This window comes from Alligator mississippiensis, chromosome 7 (genome assembly GCF_030867095.1).
Source record: "Alligator mississippiensis isolate rAllMis1 chromosome 7, rAllMis1, whole genome shotgun sequence".
Taxonomy (NCBI): domain Eukaryota; kingdom Metazoa; phylum Chordata; order Crocodylia; family Alligatoridae; genus Alligator; species Alligator mississippiensis.
In genome coordinates this window covers 60,969,978-60,995,188 of record NC_081830.1, presented here as the reverse complement: position 1 = coordinate 60,995,188, position 25,211 = coordinate 60,969,978, and the positions used below count along the sequence as shown (strand labels likewise).

The following is a 25,211-nucleotide window of genomic DNA, read 5'->3' as shown; positions in this document are numbered from 1 at the left end:
ACAGCTAGCAGTTCGGGGCCCATACAAAAGCTCCCACTCTACTACATGATGCCACTAGTTTAATTGGTTTGAAATTGCTTACTAAACATGAACTAAACTGTAATTTTGGTAGATACTTTTAGCCACTTATGCTTAAGTTGTTGGGACAAGGAATTTTATGCGTGCCCTAGACACACTATGGTCAGGCCAGTTAGTGCTGGGATGGCAGCAGGAACTGCTGTTGGTAGTAATGTGCATACATTGGTTTCAAAACATGGTGATGGATCAATAAATGTGTGTGTGCTTATAGAAGCTTTTCTCTTGCTTCTACCTCTTTGCCTCTGTTTTTTCTCCTGAGAAATCCTACAATTTACCAGTCCAGGGGCAGAGGAAAAGTTGGAGAAGGACTTGGTATGCTCCAGCCAGATACAGCATTTAGCCCTGCTCTGGGTTCACATCTGAAACCCAACTTGCCCTCCATATCTATAACTGCTAGATGTTAAGAGTCATAGGAATATCAAAAATAGTCTTCAATAACCTTCTGTACAAGTATAATTTCTAAACCATTCCAAACAGACGTTTATTCAGCTTTTCCATAAAAACACGACCAATTTCAATGATGGAGGTTCCCATTTTCCTAGTTAACTTCGTATAGTTCCCTTGTCTCCACACAAAAAGTGACTTTGCCCAGAGTATTGCTGTCATTTTTGCACGGGAAATTGACCAGGCAATACTTTTTAGTACTTTTAATTAGCCACATCTTAATACCAGTTGATGTAGTTAGAATTTAGCCTGACAAACTATACCAAGGTTCATCTGTTCTTAGTCTAGCTAATATATTTCTGTACTGCTGCCCATCACAGCCAGGAACTGGAGAATTGGTTTTTCAGTTAGCTATTTTAGTTCCTTGCAATTTCCTCAAAATTTAGAGGAAGACATCTGCTATTAAATTTACAGGTTCCTTATATTTGGTAGAAATTAATACTTTTTTTTAACAGGAGCTTTTAAAAACATAACTACTGTCATTTAATGAGGCTTCAGCACTATCTTGCTGTTGAGAGCCTCACAATTAAGTTTGGGAAGCAAGAAATGCATCATGAGTATTTATTTTGCAGTAAGTGTAATATTACAGGTAACAGGTAAAACTTAAATTTACTAGTCCCATAACACAGAACTGAACAAGTGTTCTATTACACACAGTAACCTGGTCAAGATCTTCAGTGCAAGGTGCAACTGGCAAAGCCGTGCCATTACTAGTAAATTTGCATGTATGCCAACAGTGTAATACCAATACATTTAGAATAAGGCAAAATGGCAGCCACCTTAACCTCTGAGCAGCCCTGTAAAAGGTCTTATGTGCAAGATAGCAAGCAAACAGGAGTAATGCCATTCCACCTTTTAGAGGTAAAGCACAGCTCTATAGGTTTAAAGGAAGAAGTTTCAAGCTAGTTTAGTGCCCTGCTCCCAATAAGGTGTTCCCATCCCCCTCTCCAGGCATATCCAGCAAATCTATTAGGGAAGACTTGAAAGTTGGGCAAGTATAGGTGGCAGAACAATTTCTGCTTTATAGCTTTTGCTCAGTTCTCACCTGTAGTACTGCAGAGGCTTTCAGCCAAGGAGTTAAAAAAAAAAAAAAAAAAAAAAAAAAAAAAAAATCAAGCTACTAGTGAATTTAACTGACCATATTCAACACTTTTCTAGTTGCTATAGCTGTGGACCAAGTCCTTGTACTGTCTGTGTTTAGAGGAGACAAAAGTTTCTACTGGAGGTAGGTGTCAAGTTTTTTCTTGATGTTATCAAAAGAATCTGCTCCCATGTAGTCAGCCTGGCCTTGTTCCCACCTCTCTTTGCGGTCTTCTGAAGATACAGTTGGTGGTGGCAGTGGTGAGGAAGGTGATGATGCTGTTGCTGAAACTGACATATGGGACACTGCCTCTGTAACTTCATCCTAGAAAGAGAGCAGAATAAGTAGGGTGCACAGGAGTAGGCTACGTAACTTAAGAAAAACAGTAGGGGGCATTGGGTAGAAGAACCAATGAGATGTTCTCATGCAAAGCAGCAAGCACTTTAGAAGTCTGCGCAAGGAGTTATACACACTTTCCTAGCAAAATAATGAACAAAACTGAGAAGTCAGTGGAAAAATGTGCAAGAACATAATTAAGATTAGGTTTAAGTTCTTCATACCTCTCTACAGAAGCCACAAGAGAGAGCCAGAGTATAGACCAAGCCCGATAGCTGCAAATAGTTCATTAGACAGGTGTAAGATGGACAAGAATTAAGCAAAGATAAAATAGATCAGTAACTTTGGGCTTAGAAAGGTTGAGAACTTAAACTACTTCATATTCTATGTATTAACTAGAGGTGCTGTGAAGCTGCACCACGTGCATTCTATTAGAACTCCATGCACAAAAGCTAAAACAAACATCAAGAATTTGCTTCCAGCTAAAACTAAAGCCTTCCACCAAGACATTTACTACAGAATGAAATTGGTTCAGTTCCTGATAAGTGGAGCGGACACATGACACAGCCTTATACCAGGGGTTAAGTTATCCTTTAGAAAAAGAAGCAACTACACTGGCATATTTGTCAGGTGTTTGCTCTCCTGATTCAGTTTCATCTCAGGGTAGGCATTTGCTCAAATAGAGAACTAGCCACCCCATCCCCTAGTGGCCAGGTGATGTAATACTAGCTACTGCAAGCTGCTTGCTTGGGATGGTGAAGGGAATGAACAGTAGTACAGAGTAATATCTAGGGTGCATGTCTTGTGGAGACTAAGGGTGTTGATGCATGCGACAGTTTTCTAGACTTGAGCAATGTGTCCTATAGAAGCCTGAAAAGCTACATTTCTAGCCATGTAGTATTCTCCTGCCTTCTGGCAACCATTGCCATATTTAGAATTCCCTACTATACAAGGGTATGTTTCAGTCATGCTTAGGAATACCAGCTTCCTCTTTACATGATGTTTCTGAACTGCAAGTTATTCTTTTGTAGAAGTGAGTTAGTTGCTTTCAGGGAGGACACAGACGTATCTACTCTCTGACCCTCCAGAAGAGACATGCTATTTTACTGGTTTGTTTCTGCTAGTATTTAAGCTTCTGACTAGCTATTAGAATGACATTTTTAGTGGCTGCAGTGATAAGGGATACCCTCTAAATGTAGAAGCCCCTGCTGTATTTTTGTTTTCATTTAAGTCCTTTCTTATAAAACAGCTGGCTATGAAAAGAGAGCCCAAAGTGCTACTTTGCATCAGCATACCAAGGAGGTAGTTTTGTACTGCTTTTCCAAATTCCTTCAATGGAAAATGGGACTTTTGCAATAAGTCTCATTTGTGGCCCATTATTCTGTAAGAGTTCTGAACAGAATGATGCAGGAGATGAAAAATTTTAAAATAAGAAAGGTTTGAAGAGGTTTTTTTGTGGTAGCATAACTTCAGCTATGAGGAATAAACCAAGATAAAGCTTACTTTTACAGCATTGGTGACTTTTTAATTTAAGATGCTGACTTCTTTGGAATAAAAGTCAAGAGAGAGTTTAGATTACCATTTCTGTGAATTTTTTTTTTTTTTTTTTTACAAGTTAAGCAATTTACAGCTCTTTAGAAACTGTGTGCCTGACTGTTTCTGTTGCTACTAGCTAGTATTACAAAGATTCCTAGTTAAAAATTATTGGCATCAAGATCTAGAGTCAATGTTGTTATTTAAGGAAACCTTTGTAAGGCTTGAGCCTAAAAAATCATGTCTCCTAGTGCTTGATACGGAAGATGAGTGCTTAGCATACAGACTCCAGGCCTCTACATGCAGCTTGCAAAGAATCAGTGTGGTTTTTACAACAGCACTAGCCACATCCTCAGTAATTCTTTACAGTTCATAGTAGTTATGAAAAAGGAAGTTGAGTAAATCAGACAATTATGCCAGTAGTGGGGTTAATCTGATGTCATTTGTTCTACAAGTTCCATAAGGTTGGAATGTTGCTCTGCAAAATTCTGGAGACTTTAGGGGAAGATCTGGGGGTGTTAAGTTTGGAATGTAGGGATGCAGGGAAGGGGAGGAGGCATAACGCTCCTCACATTTTAAGCTGTTTACACAAAGAAGTATCCAAGCACAAGAATAAAGACATACCATGTTTACACCTGTGGTGGTCTCTTTAACAACTCCATGCTGCTCTAATAGAGGTAAGATGTTGGTAATATAGATATCCCACCAGATATTGAGGAATTCTGGGTGAACCATTGTCGGATCGTGTGCATCTCCTCTTATGCTTTTTGTTTTGGAGTCATAGGTGTAGTTCCATGGTTTTATGCTTCCCAAGAAATGCACTACTTTAGTATTTGCACCAAACCTGCCAAATAAAGAAGTTGGAATTTGTAGATTTTCTGTAAGAGTCTAAAGCAATGCAACTACAGGACACATTTAGTTCTTCTAAAGACCAATGCTATGAAGCTGCAGCTGCTTACTGGGACTATCCTATTGCATAGCAATGCTTTCAATGTAGATACAATTCTACATTGTGATTAGACTATTCAGATTGAATCTAGCCAAGACAGTTGTTTGGGCCATTTCAGTACTTACAGCAACCTCAGTCTCTTGGTAGTATGATGTCCATGACAGCTCAGGAGAGAACAGTCTCAAGCAGCAGTTGCAATCAGAATAAGTTTTGATACTGACAAGTTTCCACTATAGACCCACCAATCCAGACAGCTAGGCACCAAAAACTTAGCCTATATCAAGTATCAGTGATAAGGTAACATCTTAGCCTTTGATCCTGTAGAAAGGAAATTTCTAGTTGGTCAGAATATCCAGTTTCCCAAGATTCTGCCTCTGCATAAATGCAGTGTTCAATTTAAGCATCAAGGAAGGACTTAATCTTTCCAAAGCAGATTGGACAGCCAGCATCAGAACAATAAACTCTCAAGGAGAAGTTGGCTACATTTCAAATACATGGCTATCAGAATTCTTTGTATTGCAACTATTCTTATTCAATATTTTGAGAGATTTCTGCCTTGAATGATGCTTTCCTTCTGGCAAATATGAATGGTCCCCTACTTCTGCTCAGCTAGTCTTCAGATCATCTCCAGATTCAAAGCTTCTATATGAACACTAGAGAATTTCTATCACTTCCAGTTTCAAGGGAGCCTTCTAATCAGTACCTTAGCAATATCATCTTCAAGTCTGGAGACAGAACTACTAGCCACTAAAATAGCCTGCTTTAGTGACTGCTTTGAATATTAGTATTATTTTCAGTATCAGTTTTACTTGTCTTATTAGGAACCAGCTTGTTCAGTAGATGCAGGCTGCCTCAAGTCTGGATGAAGAATCCAGCTTCCTGCAATCAATACAGCTACGTTTCTAAGTCTGCACCATATTACAGAGTCATCATAGTATAACTTAAGCTAAGTTACTAGCATATTATTTAAAGTTATTGTGCGATTTTAATATGGTATGAAAGTCCATGCCCCTTCATGCAGATTTTAGATAATACTTGTTACCAGTACACAGCAGCTTAAAGAGAAACGTCAGAAGGTCAAATTTGTTTCATATTTGATAGGCTTTAAAGAACTTTCTTCTTGGCCTTTAAGAAGTGTCAGAGTGCAGTGCCTGAGAGGTCAAAGGGTCAGTATGAGAACAAGTTTGATTTTAGCTCGTCATACATTTAAATTGACCCAGGACTATTTTTTGTGCTTGAGGGTTGACCTTCCTTCCATTATCGATTAGATACCAAGTGTCAATCTGCTTTTGATTAAAGCTTAGCAGAACAAAAATAGCTTAAAATTTGGCCTGATTTAAGGTGGAGAATACCTTATATAAAAGAGTTTGTTTAAGTCACTCTGGCTCTACACAGGAATTCTCACTATTTTAGGAATGGCTTGTATGTTTATGAGTCTGGTCTTTCACAATAATTAAGCTAACAGACTCTGTTCCCCAGTTGTTCTCAGAACCCACTCTGTGGATTTTGTCAGCTTATCTTTGGTTTTGTCTATTTGCGACAAATCTGTATTAAGTATACTTGAATTGGTCACCATCACAGGCTGAACTCTTTTCCTAAAGAGCAGGGTGCCCCCAACCCAGTCTTTTGAAGCTTAACGTGCATGTTGTATTTGGTATTTTCCTTCAGAAAAAGGGATTAGTAAGACGTGTGAAGTTTGGCCTTGCTGTACAGCTCTGAAATACAAGATCTTAATGTCAGTAGGTTTAAAATTTGGTTTATTTTAGTTGGATTACTATGAGTTTAGCTCGTCTAACAAACATTACAAAGGTGTTCCATTTATTATGTCCTGCTGTAGTAACTTACCCCACACAGATGTAAGGCATGGGGGGGGGTGTTTTTTTTGGGGGGGGAGGGGGGGGCAGCATTACTTTTAGTGTCTGAAGCCTGTTCTTTTCTTGAAGGCTTCAGTTAAGCCTCGGTTAGTTTGAGTCAACTTGGTAAGAAGGAAGTTGTCAAGAGCCAAGTAAATCCGGCTGACTAACAACAGAAAGGTCAATTATAAACCCTCACTGTCATATGACCAACCTATCAAAAGCCAAGTAGGGTATACACATCACAATAACTGTTAGCTTAACAAATACCATTTAATACTGACTATTTAAGTACGAATCTCTGGCTTACATATACTTCTTAAAATAGGTGTTCCAATTTTAGACTGCCAGTATTTCAGATGTTCTGATCACAAGACATAGCTAGAAGCTGAGCCAGCAATGGTCTTGCTTAATGTGAACTGCTGCTTTAGTCTCTAATAACTTGATGTCATTTAGGTATCAAATGCAATTGCTTTTCACTTATTTCTGAAGTTAGCAGCAATAGTCTAGTTGTATTATAGCTTGTAACCATTTGAAGATTATACAGTGACAGAATTAGTTCAAGAATAGAAGCAGGGTAGGAAAGCTCCCACTTCTGTTACAGTTGGAGAGAATGGGTCCTTAATGGCACAATCATTTTCTATAGCAGGCAGAAGAATAAAAGCCAGTTTTCCAAGCAGCTGTCCCTACAGGTCAGGGAAGACTGATACAAGGTAGAGTGAAGATTAGAGGGGGAAATTATCTGATTAAACAGACTTCCATTTAACTAAGGGTAATGCAACATGATTTGTTCAGCTTTTTTCTCTCTTTTAAAAGTGTCAACGTATACTCTAGACACCTGTCAGCCCCAGCTACCTTGCTTAGTTTTGAGAACATGGAAGTCAGAGGGGAAGGCAAGCATGATTTGGTAAATCACCACAAAACTGAGCCCATATTGACTTTGGATGAAGTCTGTTGGAGTTCAGCCAAAGAATGCTTCTAGGTAGAGCAATATGGACTACCAATACAAGAGGTAAAGAGTTGTGCTCTCAGTTAGAAGTGCCTGTCAACTGCCCTTATACTAACTCATGGGACAGAGTTGCTGCCATTGACGGAGGCAACATTAGAAGACTGAACCTTGTAAATGCCAGTTATATTTGTTTTGATTTATTTTACTAAGAACAGTTCATTACATTGTTCAAAACAAGGTTTGTTGGTTAAGGGCTTGGACCAGGGATGCTAACAAGGCACAGAAATTCTACAGCCCTAAACTAGGAAAAGTCAGAACTATAACAGTTTTAAGTGCTGTGAGTCTAGAGTGATCCTGCAGCAAATTGCTATATATAAGTTTTATTTTCTGCTCCTCTACCTCCTAGTTACAAGGTGCTGTCATAGCAGCTACCTCCAACAACTGTCAAGGACTAGTTGCTTATCTCTGCTCTGATCTTAGTGTAAATTACAAAGGCATGATTCTTATATAGAATTTTATATGCACCACAGAGTAAGTGTGGTAACCAGGCTCTAAGAGAGCATTTGCCACCACATCTCTTAACTGGCCTAAGCCCTGAATTGCCATTTTGAATTGGTTTCAGTGAATGAAGTTATATACAGCAAGAGATTAACTACATAGGAAGCTCTATAAGGTCTGGCCCATAGAGTAGCTAAAAATATATATTTAAATATTTTGAACTTACACTTTAAATGCTGGGAGGTATGAGTATATAGAAATACTGCTCAAGTTATAAATAAATGGTAGATGCTTGCTGATATCTGTTGTTGCCCAGCTGCTGAAGAAAGTGTTTAGTAACCCCTGGTCCCCTCCTGAAAAGGGGAGAGAGAGAGAAATAGTTAGTAGGCTTCAAAAATTCCCATTTTAGAATTTCTTCAAGTAGTTGTGAAATTCTTCCCAATCGCAAGCTGGCCATTTCCAGTAAACCTTTTCTGTTTTGCCTCCAAGTGCTACTTGAAAGTTTCTTCCATAATGGTATGGACATTTCTAATGAATCTCTCCCCACTTGTATGCCACATTTGTTATTGGACAAGTTGTGCCTGTGTTTGTCCCAGGACAGAACTATCCCAGGGTAGGCATGTGTACATACTACTCAAATCAGGGTTTAGAAAGATGCTGAATACACTGCTGCTTTTTGGCCATTTAATCAGTTATGTAACCCTGGGACAACTGTTCAGACATGCTTTGCAGTGTCCTGGAACAAAGTCCTAGAACTCCTTATCATGACAGCCTTTTTAAAATTTATCCTAGGACAATGAACATGGACATCTGAGTGACTGCACTTTTTGGGCATCTATACACATGCTCCAGGGTGGAGCACTTTAATGGGCACCAGGGATGGGCACTTTAATTAGAGCAGCTCTAAAAGACTAGAGCTGCTCTAATTAAAGTGCCTGCAGCACCACATGTATTCAGCATCCCACACTTCAAAATGGCAAGCTTTTAGTTCAAGTGCCCCCACCACCATTTTGAAGCACAGGAACACTGAATAGACATGACACGGAAGCAGCTGGAGCTCCTTAACATACTCCAGTAGACTATTACAGTCAGTCCTTGGACTTATGACACAATTGGCTTCTGAAAACTGTCTTAAGTTGAAACGTTGCAACTCTGAACCAACTTTTTCTTAAGAAACAATGTTATAAATGGGGGATTGGTTCCTGAATCAAGGCCTGATACCTTATATTCACCAAAAATACCCCAAAATTTTGTAGTCAATGAATTATAGACGAGTAATATAGTTTAATGTATTTATATTGTAAATAGCAATCATATTGATTTGGAAGGACTTATTTGAGGTGACTTTGCTGGACTTTTTGAAAGGCTCTTGGCTGCAGGCTTTTCTGGAGTCTTGGCTGCTTTCTTAAAGAAAGTGTCCAAGGAAGTTTGGACAGATGTTCTCCAGGGAGATGGGTGACACAGCAAACTTGTTCGCTGGCACGGTGTTGCATCAGATCAAGAATTGTAAAGTTGAAACAGATGTCAAAATTGAAACAGGGTGTTGGTTTATAAACGTTGTAATTGTGAAATGGTGTAACTCAAAATGTTCTAAGTTGAAGACTGCCTGTAATCAAGTCTGCTCTGACATGTGCCAAGTAGCACATGTTGGAGCAGATGTCCAACACATGTATATAGGTGCCCTTTGTTCTGGGATAAAATAGTTTATCCCAGGGCAAATGCAATATCTGTTTGTAGCCTATGAAAGATTGTTTAGGCAATTTTGATTCTCAACAAGTAGCAAGACTTGGGAATCCTAATGTCATAACTGCCAGTGTTCTCTCTTCATTTTCATTCTCAGCTTCAAGTTCAGCTGAAGTAAAATAGAAAAGTTTTGCGATTTAAGTACTGCTTTTAGTTCCAGAAGGGTAGGCAGCATTCTGAACTTCAAATACAGTGGACTCATTTCTGATGTTATCTTCGTACCAGTTGTAAGGTGGTAAAAACAAGAGCCCAGGGTTAGTTTATCAAGAGCTTATTAAAAACAAAGCAATCCTGTAAGACTGCCTCCCTTGTTCCAATTCCCTCTCCTGGCCTCCCTCCCCCCCAAAAAAAACATTTCCTAAGGTGGCAATTTGTTGGGTTATCAAAATTCCAGCTTCTACAAGAATTTGAGATCTATTGTACGAAATGCGTTCAAATTGAGTTATCCAGTTTAAAATGTTTTATGCTCTAGTTCATGCATGGAATGAGTGCATAAGACTGCTTTGAATTCAAAACATCAGGAACCACAGTAGATGGCTTCTTGGTTTAATAAATGTAAGCGTTTCCAGAAGATGCACCAAATTATGAAGAAAATTGCAAGGAGACCTGAAATATTACTAGACAAATTCAAGTTATGCTTTTGTGGTCAAATCATATTTTTAGAGGCAAAGTTTCAAGAGAGAACATTCAAGTTCTGAAAGAATGTGCAAGTCAACTAAATAGCTTTAAGTATTTGACAGATGAGAGGTAACATTCCCCTCCTTCCTTAGTTTTGGAAACCCCTTTTCATTTAGGCTCTTAGCTTCTACCAAGTAAGTTGGAGGGGATTGCATGTCAACTTCCACCTACAGAGATCTATGAAGCAATGTTATATCTGCTACCCTACCACTAGGCCAATTCTATAACTTTTCTGAATCAAAGCCAATTAAAAAAAAAAAATTCAACTGGGGAAGAAGTACAATTGCATCTACACATGTGCTTTACTGTGAAGTCAAGTAATTAGCTCCTCAGTAAAGCATCACCATTTACACGTGTGCCCTGCCAGGTAGCCCTGCACTGTAGCACCCTCATGCCCCAGCTAGCTCCTTTGTCACCTGATGCTGCCATCTGGAGCCTGGAACTAACCCCCTAGGCTGCTCTGCCCCAGCTTGGAGTTATTGTGATCTACAGTGCACATGTAGATGCTATACCTGGGAGCAGCTGACTTCAGTATGAACTGTGTATGAGTTTGAGTTGGAGTAACTGCATGTGTAGATGCACCCATAGATACCTATTCATTTGTCACAATGCTGAGCAAGTATTGGAACAAACTCAAGCTGGGAGCTTTCCTTACTATAGTTAATATTAACTGCTTTTGAGAAACCAAAGAATAAATTCACTTATTGAGCTTGTACTGGTAGAACCAAAAGGAATCTTGAAAGGATAATGGTGTATTGTTTTTATCAATAGCTTTCCTCCAATGAAGCTATTATTTTACCGCAATAATATATTAGAATTGACAAGTGGAATAATTGAAAGATGAAAAGAAGCTTAGTGGTGGTGTGTGCTCTTTGTTCCTGGGAAAGCTTTCCAAGCCAAAATCAGCAACTGTAACTGTAGTTGGGAAGCCCTGATGCCATTTAGGCATCTATAACACTAGAAGTCTGTTCCCAGATTTGACCTGCTTATTAATTTAGTTGCCAGAATACCAGGCATCTTGGCTCTAAATTCTAATGCCCGAGTTAGACAAACCTGAACTATGATCTGTCTACCCTGCTTTAAATCAACTACATTTTTTCAGTCTATGATTCCACTATGAGTTCAAATATTTTTCCCTCCTATGTGCAAGCAAGCAAGCAAGCACGCACGCACATAGGAGTAGTCTTAGAAAAAGGTATGTTTTCTTCACTATCTAGTCCTGTGTGTTGTTTTGTACCTCCTGCTTCTTCCCCCTCCATTATGTTTCAGTACTTGAAAGTAGCTATTTCTAGCCCCCCCCGGAGATGAATTTGATATCAATACCATTTTAACATAATATTGTTTAATTATGACAATTTCTTTATCTTGTTGTACTTCAGAGCAACTTGCAGAACCACTGGCTAGGGTTCTAGCCTAGAGGAGAACCAACTAAATTGTGTGAGCCACAGAAAGTTAGCTGGCCTGTGCAGAGAGACCAACTCTTGAAAAGGATCAGAGACACCATAGGGTAGATTTTCTTTACAGAAGCATACACAAATACAGACTGGAGAATGACTGGCTAGGCTACACTATACAGAGAAGGACTTGGGGATTACAGTAGACCATAAACTGAATGAGCCAGTGTGCTCTTTGTGATAAAAAAGCAAATAGTATGCTGAACTGTATTAGTAGAAGTATAACTTGAAAATGAACTGAAGTTATTTTTCTGCTCTAATCAGCACTAGTGAAGCCTCACCTGGACTACTGTGTCCAGTTTTGGGCTCCATAGTTCTTAAAGGATGTAGACAGTTTGGAAAATATCCAGCACAGAAACAATGATTAGGGGCCTGGGAGACTAGACTTATGAGAAAATGCTGAAAGAACTGGGGTTAATTTAGCCTGGAGAAGAGAAGGCTGGGAAGGGAGGGGGGATTTGATAATAGTCTTCAAATACCTGAAGGGTGAATACAGAGCAGATGGAGATGACCTTTTCTCTGTGACTGTAGGGGACAGGTCTAAGAGCAATGGCTACAAGCTGTAGCAGGTGAAATTTAGCTTGGAGATTAGGAGGAACTTTCTGACTATTAGGGTGGTCAAGCATTGGAATAGGCTGTCTAGAGAAACCATGGATTTTCCATCCCTGAAAGTTTTCAAGAACAGGGTGAACAGATACTTATCTGGGATGGTTTAGTCAGGGCTGCACTAGATGACCTTGATGCCTTGAACAGGGGGCTGCACTAGATGACCTTGTGAGGTCCCTTCCAGTTGTAATTTTCAATAATCATATGATCAAAGCTTTATGGCTGGGGCACTAGATTCTTTGGATTGGGAAACATAAAGGGGATGGTAAGCTCTTTCCCCCTGCAAGGAAGAAAGGTTCATCAACATTTAAAATTAAGATGACCTTTTTGGTTCTCATCAGTACCAGTCATTTCTAAAAATGCATTGTGCCATCTTAACTGTCTGGTGTAGGCAAATTGAGATACAACCCCTAACTGTATACTTACCATTCCTGTCCCTTCCCCCTTTCTAGGTAATGGGATGAAGTGCTGGTATATAGGACATGAGTAGTCAGTCTGTTTGGAGTTTCAGTAATTAGGTGACAGAGCTGGGTCATTCAGCTTGTGATTTTGGAAGTTGACTTAATAAAGACCTATGGTTGTCACCTTACATTTTATCATCAGTTTCAGCCTTATCCATTTGTAAGTGCATGTAGTTAGAGTCAGATTGTCTAGTGAGAGTCAGCAAGTGCTGACTCTCATGTCCAGTTGATCTCTCTCATTAGTGGGAGACCATCTCTAAGCTGAAACACAGGAGTATGGTTTCAAAATGCTGTCGCATACTTTGTAATTCTTTTAAGAAACTAAAAACACCCATACTTCCATTAACAGCAATAGAGATGAATTTGTGGCTTAATATACTTAGGATGTGATTCTGTGTTCCATCCAGAAGATCTAGTGTAGTACCATAGCCCATTGATAATTCCTTTACTGTTGATTGCACTGAAGAACACCTTAAGAATTATTTCAAACAAAATGCCAGAACTTTTCTACTGCTTCTAAGGCTATAGCTTTCAGCAAGATTTATTTAGGCCATCAGGTACTCTGCTACTTCAGCAACAGATTTATACAGTAATGGGTAGTAGTTAAAGTAAAACGGTCTTGATCTTAGTTAAGCCATGATGAAATAAAAGCTAGTTGAAAATTAACTCATGTTAGCTGAACCAGTTTTTCTCCACTGTTATGGAGCATTGATAGCTGAGAAGCAAGCCTAACTCTAAAAACCGCTACCAAAAAAAGTTTTGCTGTACAGTATTCTTCTACCAGTTATTCCCTTACCAGCAGTTGGTATTCTGATGTTTTAAAATATCACACATAAGGGTCAGTTCTACTATGCTGAGATGAAGTTTATAGTTTTTACTTTGAGCAACATGCCTATTTGAATGTAGGAGCTAGGAAATTTTGCCTTGAAGATTAATAGCACTTTTGATAAGACTATCTTCAGCTGAGAGTTCAATTGTCAGTCTGAGACCGATGAACAATTTCTTGTTAGCTGTTGAGGGATAAGGGTAAGAATTGTTACACTTGTGAGAACTTAAAGTTTTTTGTATTAGTCACAATTTAAAAAAAATGTTTTTGAGACTTGGTCTAGTTTACCTCAATTGTAGTAATACTAGGAGAGATACAGAATGCCAGACTGAAAATTGCTTCCCATACATTTAAGGAACACTTTATCTGTTTCTGTTAACTCAGTAGCACCCTTAATATCTCAATCTTTTTCAAATTCAATGGGAAAGGTTTTAAAATACCCAACATAAAACTGATAAGTGTTACCACATGAATGGTTACTCAAGTTACCATAGAGTACATAGTCATTTCCAATAGGGTTCAGTGCAAATTATTGCTAAGAACCATTTGAAGCGATTTAGCAGGCTTCTGGACAAGCAATAGATACCTAAAGCAATCTGCAATTGATCTGAGAGTTTTAGGGGAGTACAACTTTAGGGGAGTAGCCCATTAGAGAATAGCTTGTCTAAGATGCTGGATGCAGTGTTGAGTGTGGAATCTGAAAGCCAGTCTCCTAGCAGAGCTTGAAAGAATCCTTTTAGTAAGGGATGCTAAACCTAATTTGGCAGATTATCTACCTTCCCTGCTTTTAAAAGGGTACATGAACTGCCCGAGGTCCATATAAGCCTGTAACAGGGGCCTTCCCGGGGCCGATTAGGAGTTGGCCCATCTCCATTTCTGGGCTAATGGCTCACCTCTCTTGCTTGCCATGCTTTGATGGAAAAATGATTATACTACCCAGGTAGGAGGCTGCCCTTTGGCAACCCTGTTCTCCTGGGCCTATGTATGCAGCTCCAGCCATCCCTGTCCTACATCCCAAGCCTTGCAGATGACACTCACACCACAGCTGGTGCTCCTGGGTCTCACAGGGACTCTCACTCCCTCCCTGGAGCAGCAGGTCATTGTGCTCAACCTTTAGGTCTTTCTTTTGACCCACACTCTGCCTCCTTGCGGTGGAGGACTTGCTGGGGTCAGGAATCGCCCTTAACTCTCTGGCTGAACCCCCCCCCAGCTTCTCGCCCAAACTATGGCCTAAGGCATCCATGAACATACCTTGGCCTCTTCCCCACACATGGGGTTCCCCACTATGCCCACTCTAGGGCCTCTACACCATGCTCCACCCTGGGTGTCTTATCCTCACAATCAAACTACTCCTGGGGCTGGCCCTTGTGCTGCCCTTCAGGCTTACTCCCAGTTCAGCCCTACTCAGCCCCGCTCACACAGTCCTTCAGGCATACTCGTGCTCAACCCTACTCTGTGCAGGGCCACCTACATCCCTGCCCTCTGAGGTCTTCACAACTGCCTTCTCCATGGCCACACAACTATCCCCAACCAGGGGCCTCTGGGGTCTTCCTCCCCTGCAGGCTCAGGTGGCCATAGTTGTGCCTGGCCCTCGTACCCACCAAATTGTGGGGGCTAGGGGTTAAGGTGCTCTGACCCACCTTTCAGCAGGGTGGTAAGTGGCCTAGCATTTCCTGGGGGTTCCTGCGCTATTAGGAGCCCCACCAGACTACCCATCCCCAGCTGGGTGCAATTCTAATTCATGCCCAGGACCAAGAGCCTCCTGTTCTTACCTTCCTGCTGCAGCTCAGCCAGGCAATGTTTCTACCTGGGCTGACCCTTGCTCTCAGAATGGCTGCCACCATCAGGCACCTGCTAGCTGCCTGACTGCCCTTAAAGTGACAAGGCCTTCAGACATTAATAAGTTAATGATAATTTCCAGTATTATTAGTCAGACTGTTTAAGTGTAAATAAAGTTTCCTGAAGACAGGCAACAAAAATGGTATTTTAAGATTCTAATTGTGCACTAGGCCAACAGTTGAGAATTGGAAGGGCAAAGAGCTAAGGAGCTATTCCCTACTCATAGCAACAGTTCTTCAGTAAGAGTCCGTACATACCATCAAAGCTACCCTTCTCTGTGGCAAGTTGTAACAGCTCATTGTACGTTTCAATGGAAGGTCGATAAACAAAAACTCCAGAATTAAAACAGTCAGGCCAGCCTGGATCTGGTGCTGCAGATAGCTCTTCTCTCTCAAAAAGCTCATCAATGTTTGCCAAGACCTAGTTGTAGGAAAAATAAGATTGTTATCATTCCTAGGCTAGAATTTTGTGGCATTTCATCTTAGTGGAGTTGCCAGTCATCCCAAGATACTGTATTTACTCAAATCCTATGTGAGGTTTTTCCCCATTCATCACGGGGAAAAATAGCTCCTTGTCTTGGATTAGAGTACAAAGCAGGATAGGGGCTGGGGAATAGGCAACTGCTGCAGCTCCAGCCCCAACCTACGCTTGGGGTTGGAGTCTGAGTTGCAACTGCTGTCCCTGTGCAGACTGTTCCCTTTCCTACCCACACCCCTTCCAGTTACTGACAGTGGTGGCTCTGGTCCTCCTCTAACCTGGGCACAGAGCACAGGGTGTCTCCAGCTCCAGCCTAGCCAGGCAACAGTAGTGGTGGTGGTGGTGGTGAAGGCAGCTCCAGCCCTAGCTCCAACTCTGACCCACGGCCAGAGCTGCCACTGCCACAACTACTGCGGCCTGAATGGCCAGGGGCTGGAGCCATTATCTGCTTCATGCCCAGGCCAAAGCTGCAACTGAGGATATTTAAGGGGGCACAGGGCAAGGGGCAGGTTGCTTAACTCTTTGCTGCCTGATCCCCTGCTACTGTTTGCCTCTACTGCCACTTTCCCGGATTGTAGTGGTGGTGGGGGGTGGTAAGAATTTAAAGACAATAATTGGGTTCTACACAACAGATTTATAACATTTTATATAACTGTCTCTACTTTTGGAGGCATCATCTTAAAGTCAAAGTTACCTTGATACCATATGTACTCAAATCCATGACAAGCTTTTGCCACAGGTCCCATATCATAAGACAGTTATAAGGAACATCCTTGTCACAGGGTCAATCAAGTCATTAAACTTTTGCCACCATTTACCAAATTATGGGCCCAATTATGGAAAGGCTAGACAGAAGCATATTGCAACACACACCACACACAAACTTACCATTGTGTCTGCATCCATGAATACACATTTTGAATACTGAGTCAGTTCCCAGCAGTGGAGTTTTGTTAAGGTAATACCCAGTTCAGGTCTTTTCATTAGCGCTAGGTGAGCTGAATCCCCACTGTCCAAGATATCTACCAATACAACGTCATCGAATACCTTTTCCAGCACCTTCCTGTGGAAAGATTTAGTATTGTCTAAGCATTATTTCCATATCCAACCTGCGGATAGTGCTGTTTTTACCCAATGTGCATTAGGGAGCCAAAATGGCTTGGGCACAAACAAGTTACTGCAAGGTAAGCAAAACCTGGGAATTATAGCATGTCTGCTATTCCACCCTAATGGCCCATATCCACACTTACTGTAGTAGCTAAAAGCTAGTCTGTGGTAGCTTAGGCTGCACTTACCATGAAAGGACTGAAGTAAAAATTCCTGCCCTCTTTTACTTTGCAGTAATTTGCTTGTGTATATCCATGCCACTAGATTGGGACTTAGGTGTGATGCGCTTTTGGTACCATTTGAGGTGGACTTCAAGTTGCCCAGACAAAGTTCTTGTCCACCAAGCTTTTCTATTTTTGAAAAATCTAGTTACCAAAGCCTGCATTTCTGAAAGGGTCTGCAGTAATGATAACAAAACACTCTTTCATGTATGTAGGTCAACTAAAGCTCATCTAGGTAGCTTGACTTTGTCAAAGGGTTTGCATGAGCCAGACACCAAGAACTAGTTATTGGTGAAGTGACAGATTTTGATTTGGACCTGATGATCTCACAAGGTCCCTTCCAGCCCTAAACTTAAGTGAATCTGTGATCATTCTACTAACTATTTACTGTTCCTTAGAGGAGCTTGTGCAGTACAATGGACAGCAACTGAATCCTAACCACTGGCATGCCATAATTGCAGTATGTAACCTTTAAAAGCTAGGGGGGAAATCAGACATAATAGTTGATGATGGGTAGTCAGATAGTCATGGTTAAGTGAAACTTAACTAAGTTCAGAAGAGATGAAGGCGAGTAATCAGACTGTAGCTTGCTTCCCTTTGCTTACAGGTAAAATTTTGTAGAGTAGTTTTATATCTACTTTAAAGGCTGATATTCAAATAACATAGTGACTGGACATGCACCAATAGGTTAAGAAAAAAAAAACCCCAAGAGACGCACAACATTAGGCTGAGACAGTCGTATTGAAAGAAAAAAGAAAAGAAAAAAGTTTTTTCTTCTTTATTTCAGGTCCCCTGGCATTTTTATCTTGTACTGGTGCTCTAGGGTGAGCCAGCCACCTACAGCATCTTGAGCATGAACAGCTTACCAGAGAATCAGGTTATGTAGTAGTACATGCTAAGAACCATTTTGATTAGCCAAGTTTAGAATTGAATACACTTATTTCCCTTTGGGGGTTAATTGGTAATCAACTATTTTCTACCTGGGAGGACTTTTACAACCTTTGAATTCTCCGCAGCCTGATGAAGGGTATATGTGCCTAAAAGCTTGCAAAGAAAGGACGTTTTTTGATACTATTTAGTTGGTCTAATAAAAGATATCACCTCTGACCCAAGAGCTTTGTGTATCTTCCCCAGACCAACACGGCTACAAAATCGATCCTTGATAACCAACTGTTATTTTTATTATGGTATGATTATTGTTGAGCCTAATTGTGCTGCAACTGGAGAAAGATTGATACAAGTTCCACTCTTACAACTACCTATGCAAAATCCATTTTATGATGTTATTTATGCCTTCATTTCTGCCTTCCAAGAGAGGGCACTAGTTTAACAGGCTGGAGTAGATTCTCTTAAAACAGAATGCTGTTAATCTAACGAGTGCTTTTGGCTACTAGATACAAGTATTCCATTTGGTCTTGAGCAGCTGACTTGATGTTTCTTGTTAGGGTATGCAGCTATCCGACCAGGTGACAGCTTCTGGTCAAGTACTGCGCTATGTATTGGACAGCAACATGTGTCATTACTAGTCCAGTTGCTGTCTTATGCTCTATTCTGAAGTGAAATAGGAGACATGGCCTGAAGTATGCTGTTCAATCTATACAAAAGTTAAGACTTTGTGGGCCACTTCTTCTAAGAAGAGGTTCTCAGGAGTTCAGTTTTTATGACAAGCATTTGATGAATTAGAGTGGAATAAACTGGGTTTATTTAGTACATAAACTATGCAGGTTGTAGCACTAAGCAGCCATTTGTTTTTGTCTCCATGACAGTTTCTAATGCTGGTCTTTCAGAGGTCACAGGCAGTTGGTGGAGTTCAGCTACTTATATATGGACTTATTACCATGTTAGAACACTCCACAGCATGTCATGACATCCTGTGTTAGAGAGTAAATACTCTGTTGTAATACTCTACTGTATGGATAGGGCTCAGGCCCAGATCCAAGTCATCCTCAGGACTTTGGCAGATTTGAGGTGATCCAGCCATGTAACTACTAAAGCAGCTAGACCTAGGCTTGGGCCTGTATGGAAGCAAATCTAGATCAAGAACCCAGCTGTCATCTCAGCTCTGGTGAGACTCAAAATCAGATCAGGAATCCCTGAAGTCTGAGAGCCTTAGTTAAGCACCCACACAGCACACCTGATTGATAATTTCATAGTACAGCTGCCTCACACAACTTTTTCACAGCTTTTTGGCTAAAGGTGTTGCACAGGAAGTGGGAAACCTGGTTCATGGACTCTTAACCTGAGGCAGCTCAATTTTCTGGTGTCCCAGAGAGTGTCCTACCACCAGGCGAGAATAGTTTGGGTGGGGGACCTTATCCCTCTTGGTGGATGAAAGATAATGGGTATCCAAGAATACAAGATTAATGGAGCCCATAGGAGAAGGACGCTGCATGCTTCAGCCCAGGGAAGAAGGAGCCTGGTTCTCATCCCTGCTATAAGGTTAAACCACCTCCCCACCTAAGATGGTAAGTTGCCATGGGTGTGGTGCTTGGCTTCAGACCCCTACACCAAGTAGCTCAATGTAAAATGCCGCCCACTTAGCACATAGGTGTTATTTAGAATACTGTTATTTGGAAGCTATTTTCTCTATTGGCTGGATAAGGGGATTGTACATACCTTTGGAATTCATCTCTGAAAGTGACACTTATCAAGTGTCACAAAAAGTCAACAGAAGCAGGATATTTGACCTGGGTCTCCCAAGTACCAGGATAGTGGTGTTGAGCTTCTGGACCATCATCTCATTGCATTTCACTTCCTTATTTGACAGGGTAGGCATCAGGGGATTTTACTGCCTGTGTGGAATACTGCTGAACCAGGACTACCCGCTTGCTTCTGATCAGCACATATCATATTGCCAGAACCAATTCAACATCGCTCTTAGATGGCTACTGAGGAACCTGCTACACATTCTAATTAAAGCTGGATAGAAACCAACTATAGCTATATAACTATAGCGTGGTTATGTATTTTCAAGTACTAACTTTATAGCTAGTTGGCCTTTTTATAGCCACCTATAATCATTTTTATTGTGATAATTACTTTGCACATGTGGCCTGTCTAAATGTATTGCACAATTAACCAGTTAATTGCATAATATATGTAACGTGTAGCAGGGGCCTTAGAGTGCACATCAGTGACAGTCTTCCTTGAGATGGTTTAGTTTTCCAACTAAAGCAGGAAGCTTAGAATTTCAAGGAGCCCCAGTTGGCATCTACTGCCACAAGTGTTTTGTGTTAATCCAAACTTCCAAAGCTGGTGAGCAGTTTCAACTCCAAATTTAAGCAGTTTTCACAAGAACGTAAAAATATTGAAATGACCTACCTCACTGGATCTGAAACTTGGGGCGTTACAAGCACAGTTAACTTCTTTGTTGTTCTGTAGTGTTGTAGAGATGAACCTAATACCAGTGCTCCTTTCACATAGGAATCATTTGTAGCTAGGGTTACAAAAGACTGATCTGGAAGAGAGAAATTATGCTAGTATTCATAATGGTTCAAGTTAAATTTACCACAACATTTCTGGCTAGTTATTTGAAAACTATAGTACTATCTTAGGTAAATAGCTGCATTATCATCTAAAGAGTAATTAAGTTATTTATTATGGTTCAGTCAGTTGCGGAAAGCAACATATCAAACTAGAAGTTGAAACTTGCCATCTATTACCCGACTAGAATAATGGGCTAGTTAATAGGTAGTCCTAGATTTGAGTAGGAAGCATAGTCCATGTTGTATGGAGAAAAATCCTACTTGTTTATCTTTTTTTGCAATTTGGACCTAAAAATATGAGTTTTATCATTATTAACCAAAATTTTCTCGACCAAAAGAAACCCTAGAACCATGATTCTCAACCAAGGTGCCAGGGCCCCCCTGGGTACTGCCAGACCCTTTGAAAGGAGCCATGAGGTATGAGGGGATAAGTAGGTAATTTAAGCAGGGAAGCACAGGCTCAAGCTTGCCTCTGCTTGAATAATTCCCCAGCTATACTGTCTAGCCTGCAAGGAGGTAAACACTGTAATATAAAAATTAGTTTTTTTGAGATTAAATACTACTCAATTCATAGAAGCTATAGAGATGTCTTGAGTCCAAAGAGGTTGGAAACCACCTGACCAAACTTTTGGTAGTTAGCTGCATATTTAAGGCTTTTTTTTTTTTTTTTTAACTGCAGGCTTGCCAGAAAGGAGTCTGACTCCAAAGCTAAAGTAATAAGCCACTGAAGTGTTCACATTTTATCCACATTAGATGTTTTACTTTTACAGTAGACTCAAAACATTTAATTGATTTAGATCAGGGCTGTCCAACTGGTGGCCTGCAGGCTCCAGCCCCCTCACCCCCCAACTCTGGTTTTGGTTGCACACTCCCTCCCTCAGGAGGCAGGGCAGGGCATTGGTGAGGAGAGTATGTGTGCAATGCAATAGTGCAAGGGAGGGGGGCCTTCGCATTCATATGGCTTTAGGGGTAGGGGGTATGCCTCTGGCTCACTCTGGTGCAGCCCCCTGGATGGCCTACTGCCACCTGGACAGTCCAAATTTAGATGCTGACAGCATTACAGAGTGGACTTCTCAAGAGCTAAGTTAGTAGCGTAGCAGGGTTGCCATTGTAAATAAGAGAATGCAAGCTTTTAAATGTAAAGGGTTATATTAGCTCTGATCCAACAATATGTAATGAAGTGAATTATAATCTCCTTTGTGATAAGAGGCCAATGGTTTTCACTGTTATATTTAGCACTGTTCACAGTAAGTACTTGCATTGTTACAAGCTACATTACAGGCATCCAATGCCCTGATGCCTCTGTAATTCTTAAAGTTACAATTATAAGCACTTGTCACTGCTGTCTTAACCAGACTGAATGAACCAGCAACAACTTTAACATAGTCAACTTTACAAATAAAGTGATACAGATAGTTTAAAGATAAGTTTAGTATCAGTCCTGCTCTACCACTTTAAATTGAGTTTAAATTTGACCTTTGACCTTTCAGGACTGTCTATATCTTAGTATAGAAAGAATAGTTTAATGGAAAAAAAAAAATCCTTGTTACTCACTTGCTATAGAAGTGCTTCCACAGCAGTTAAAGTTGTTTAGCAAGATAAATAGCTATGCTGAGAATTGCTTTTACTGAAACTTTTGTAGTGAAACTCAAAGTTTCTAACTTTGAGCATTGTTTTACTTCCAGAAGCTTTAATTATGTTAATGCTGGCTCATTCTTACTACTACACAGATGTGCTTGAGGTCCATTTACTAAAATGACCATTTCAGGGTGACATCACAAGCAGGATAGACCCTAGGCAAGACAAACTGAAGTAATCTTAAGTAGATCTCCTTAAAAAATGCACTCCTTTGAAGGTTTAAAGTAACCAAAAAGTTACTATTGCATAGGAAAGACCACACTTTTCTATGCAGTTATTAATTCAGGTATTTAGCATCTTAGTAAGGAGTAATTCAGAGCATCAGGTATAGTTCAGTTACCAGTGCTCGGAAGTCAAATTACAGATGATTCACAGCTGTGTCCAGAGAGTTGTCCGATTACTGATTATTCTTATTTATAAGCAGCAAACAATTCTCTGCCTGTTACCGGCTTCAACAACTAGTAGCACCAATGCTGAACAACAGCTCCAGCAGTCATGCAACATTTTTTCAGAACCACACGTGTCATTTTTGCTCTTCAAAAGCCAGTCTGAACACAAGCTATATGAACTTCAGCTATGTAGTGCATCTTAAGCAAGGTAAGCATTCTTTTACTACAGAACACTTAAGTTCTTACCAACTTCAGAAGTTACACCTCATACATTCCCAAAGAATGGAGTTTAACTTAAGCTTTGGCAGATAAAATATATATATATATATATATTTTTTAGAGTTTATAAAACTCACTGAAGGGCCAGTGTGCTGCACATAAACACAGAGGGATTGTGCTCACAGTAATGTCCTTTGACCCTTAAAATCTTCCCCCACCTTCCACCAGCTGCTTTCTAGACTTATGGCACTGGCAGTAGTCTCACTGCCGACAGACTAGCTTTGTTCCTTAAGATTTTAAGATGCTTGTGTGGTCCCTGACCATTTCTTGCCTGACTTTAAAAACTGCATATTTGAGTTCTACACACCTATATTTACTAATGCTGTACCACCAAGTAATACAGGAAGTTCTTAAATTAGCTAAACTCCCTCTTCTGTAGCAGTTTATAATCCCAATAAACTGAAATTTGTGTTGAGAACAACCAACAGAGAAGGCAAGGGATGGCTAGAAACATGTGTTGAGACCCCCAACTGCTGCATTAAAGGGAATGAGATTGTAATATGCAGAACAGCAGTTTTGCTTTATTCAGATAGCCCTTTGGGAAGAGGATCATATTTGACTAAGCCAAGTCCACGTAGCATGAAAGACAACTTTTGATAGCAAGTATAAGGGTATTTTCCCCATTAAATATACAACTCAAAACCTAGTTCATGCTTAAGCACGAAGTGTAAGAGTATCAGGCAATTTCCTGTTCAGTTCTAAATACAGCCACATGTAGCTAAGCAAGTTGTTCTTCCTCTCCTGACTGAGAGCCAGAAGTCTTATAGTCTTCCCCATTTCAGTCCATATCATCTTCTCACCGGTGCAAATTGTAAGGGAAACAGTAAGAAGAGTGTTGAAATGTTCAAGGTGGCTTTAACTAGTTTGTTTAAAGCTGGCTCATGCAAGTATGTTGTAGTCAAAAGTTTATAGATAGCTTCAGTCTCTCACCTGTTATTTTTTTCTACCAAGAAGCAATATGTTCCTGCTGAGGTTGTGGTTACAACACCTCAACATCACTGCCCTTTGCACTAGGGCTTCACCAAAATAGTATAAAGAAACATAGGTCTAACTGAAGAGTCACTTGCATCACTTTACTGATTAGTCCTTGAGACTGCAATAAATTCTTAGCTAGTATAACTGAGGGGACTGACTAGTTGTCAGAGGGTGCTATGGCCCTGTCCCTACCGCTGACAACTAGTTCTCCCATATATGTCTGAGGCCGCTATGTATTCCCTCCCTTGCAGTCCTGCATACTTTCCAATTTTGTACTGGAGAGCTGCAGACTCCACATTTGCATTATACTATCAGGGGGAAATGGAAGATAAGTTGCATTTGACGACAACTATTACCAATCTGTACATTAGATCGAGGCACAGCAGCCTTTAGAACCTGAAAATGAAACTAACTTCACTGCCCAGCCTGCCCAAGAGAAAGAGAAAAAGGAAACATGCCAGAGGATGTGTAGCCATGTAGGTCCATGCATCCCTCCACCCCCACAACACTGTCAGCCACTCCGAGTTAACAAGGTTTGCCTAGAGCCTGGGCACCCCCACAACATGTTGCTTCAGCCCTGTTTAAAGGCTGTTCAGGTGGCCGGAGCCGTGCGGCTGACAGCTCTCTCCTTCCAGTACAGAAAGAGAAAAACGGGGCTTCTGGACGCCACCTTCCCTCGGAGCTGCCAGGTCCCTGCTGGCCAGGGCGCCGGCAGCGCCTGCGGGGGTGGCGCTCGGACGGGGCAGCCGGGCTGCAGCTCAGCGCCCTCGCAGGCCGGCCCGAGCCGCTCCGCCCTGCCCCGGCACACCCCTGCAGCCAGGGGGCCGAGGGCCGCGCCCCGCCGGGAGCGGCGGGCGCTTGGGGCCGGAGCCGGGGCCGGCTGCTCCCGAGGGGAGCGGCGGGAGGCCGAGCGCGGGTCAGCTGGGGAGGCAGGAAGCGCAGCTCAGTGCCTGCCGCTGCCAGCCTAAAAATAGGAGCCGCCATAAGCGAGCGAGCAGCTGAAGGCTGCGCGGCCGGGCCCGCTCCGCTCCGCTCCGCTCCGCCAGCTGCTCCTGCAGGCCAGCCGGCCCCGGGGCAGCGCCGGGCTCGGGTCCCGCGGGGCACGGCACAGCACCGCTCCCCGGCCGGGCAGGGCCAGGCCAGGCGCTCCTACCTGCCATAGTGCCGCCGGCTGAGGCAGATGCTGCTGCTGCCGCTCGTAGCGAGCGCCCGGCTGGAGCCGCCCCTTATAAGCGGGCGGGCGGAGCTACGTGGGGCACGTAAGCGCCCGGGCCGCCGCCACCTGCTCCCGCCGCCGGCCGGTGGCGCGAGG

At 41.6% G+C, this 25,211-nt stretch overlaps 1 protein-coding gene across 1 annotated transcript; it reads right to left on the bottom strand.

The window, feature by feature from the left end:
- Positions 1-534: 534 nt before the first annotated feature.
- On the bottom strand, positions 535-25,142 carry GYG1 (glycogenin 1). Its single transcript, XM_059731021.1, has 7 exons — positions 25,053-25,142; positions 20,455-20,590; positions 16,694-16,868; positions 15,586-15,748; positions 7,948-8,074; positions 4,097-4,316; positions 535-1,927 (listed from the first exon to the last, which is right to left on the bottom strand). Exons 1-7 carry the CDS (start codon positions 25,057-25,059, stop codon positions 1,739-1,741), a joined length of 1,017 nt encoding a protein of 338 aa, XP_059587004.1. The 5' UTR covers positions 25,060-25,142; the 3' UTR covers positions 535-1,738.
- Between the last annotated feature and the right edge of the window lie 69 nt (positions 25,143-25,211).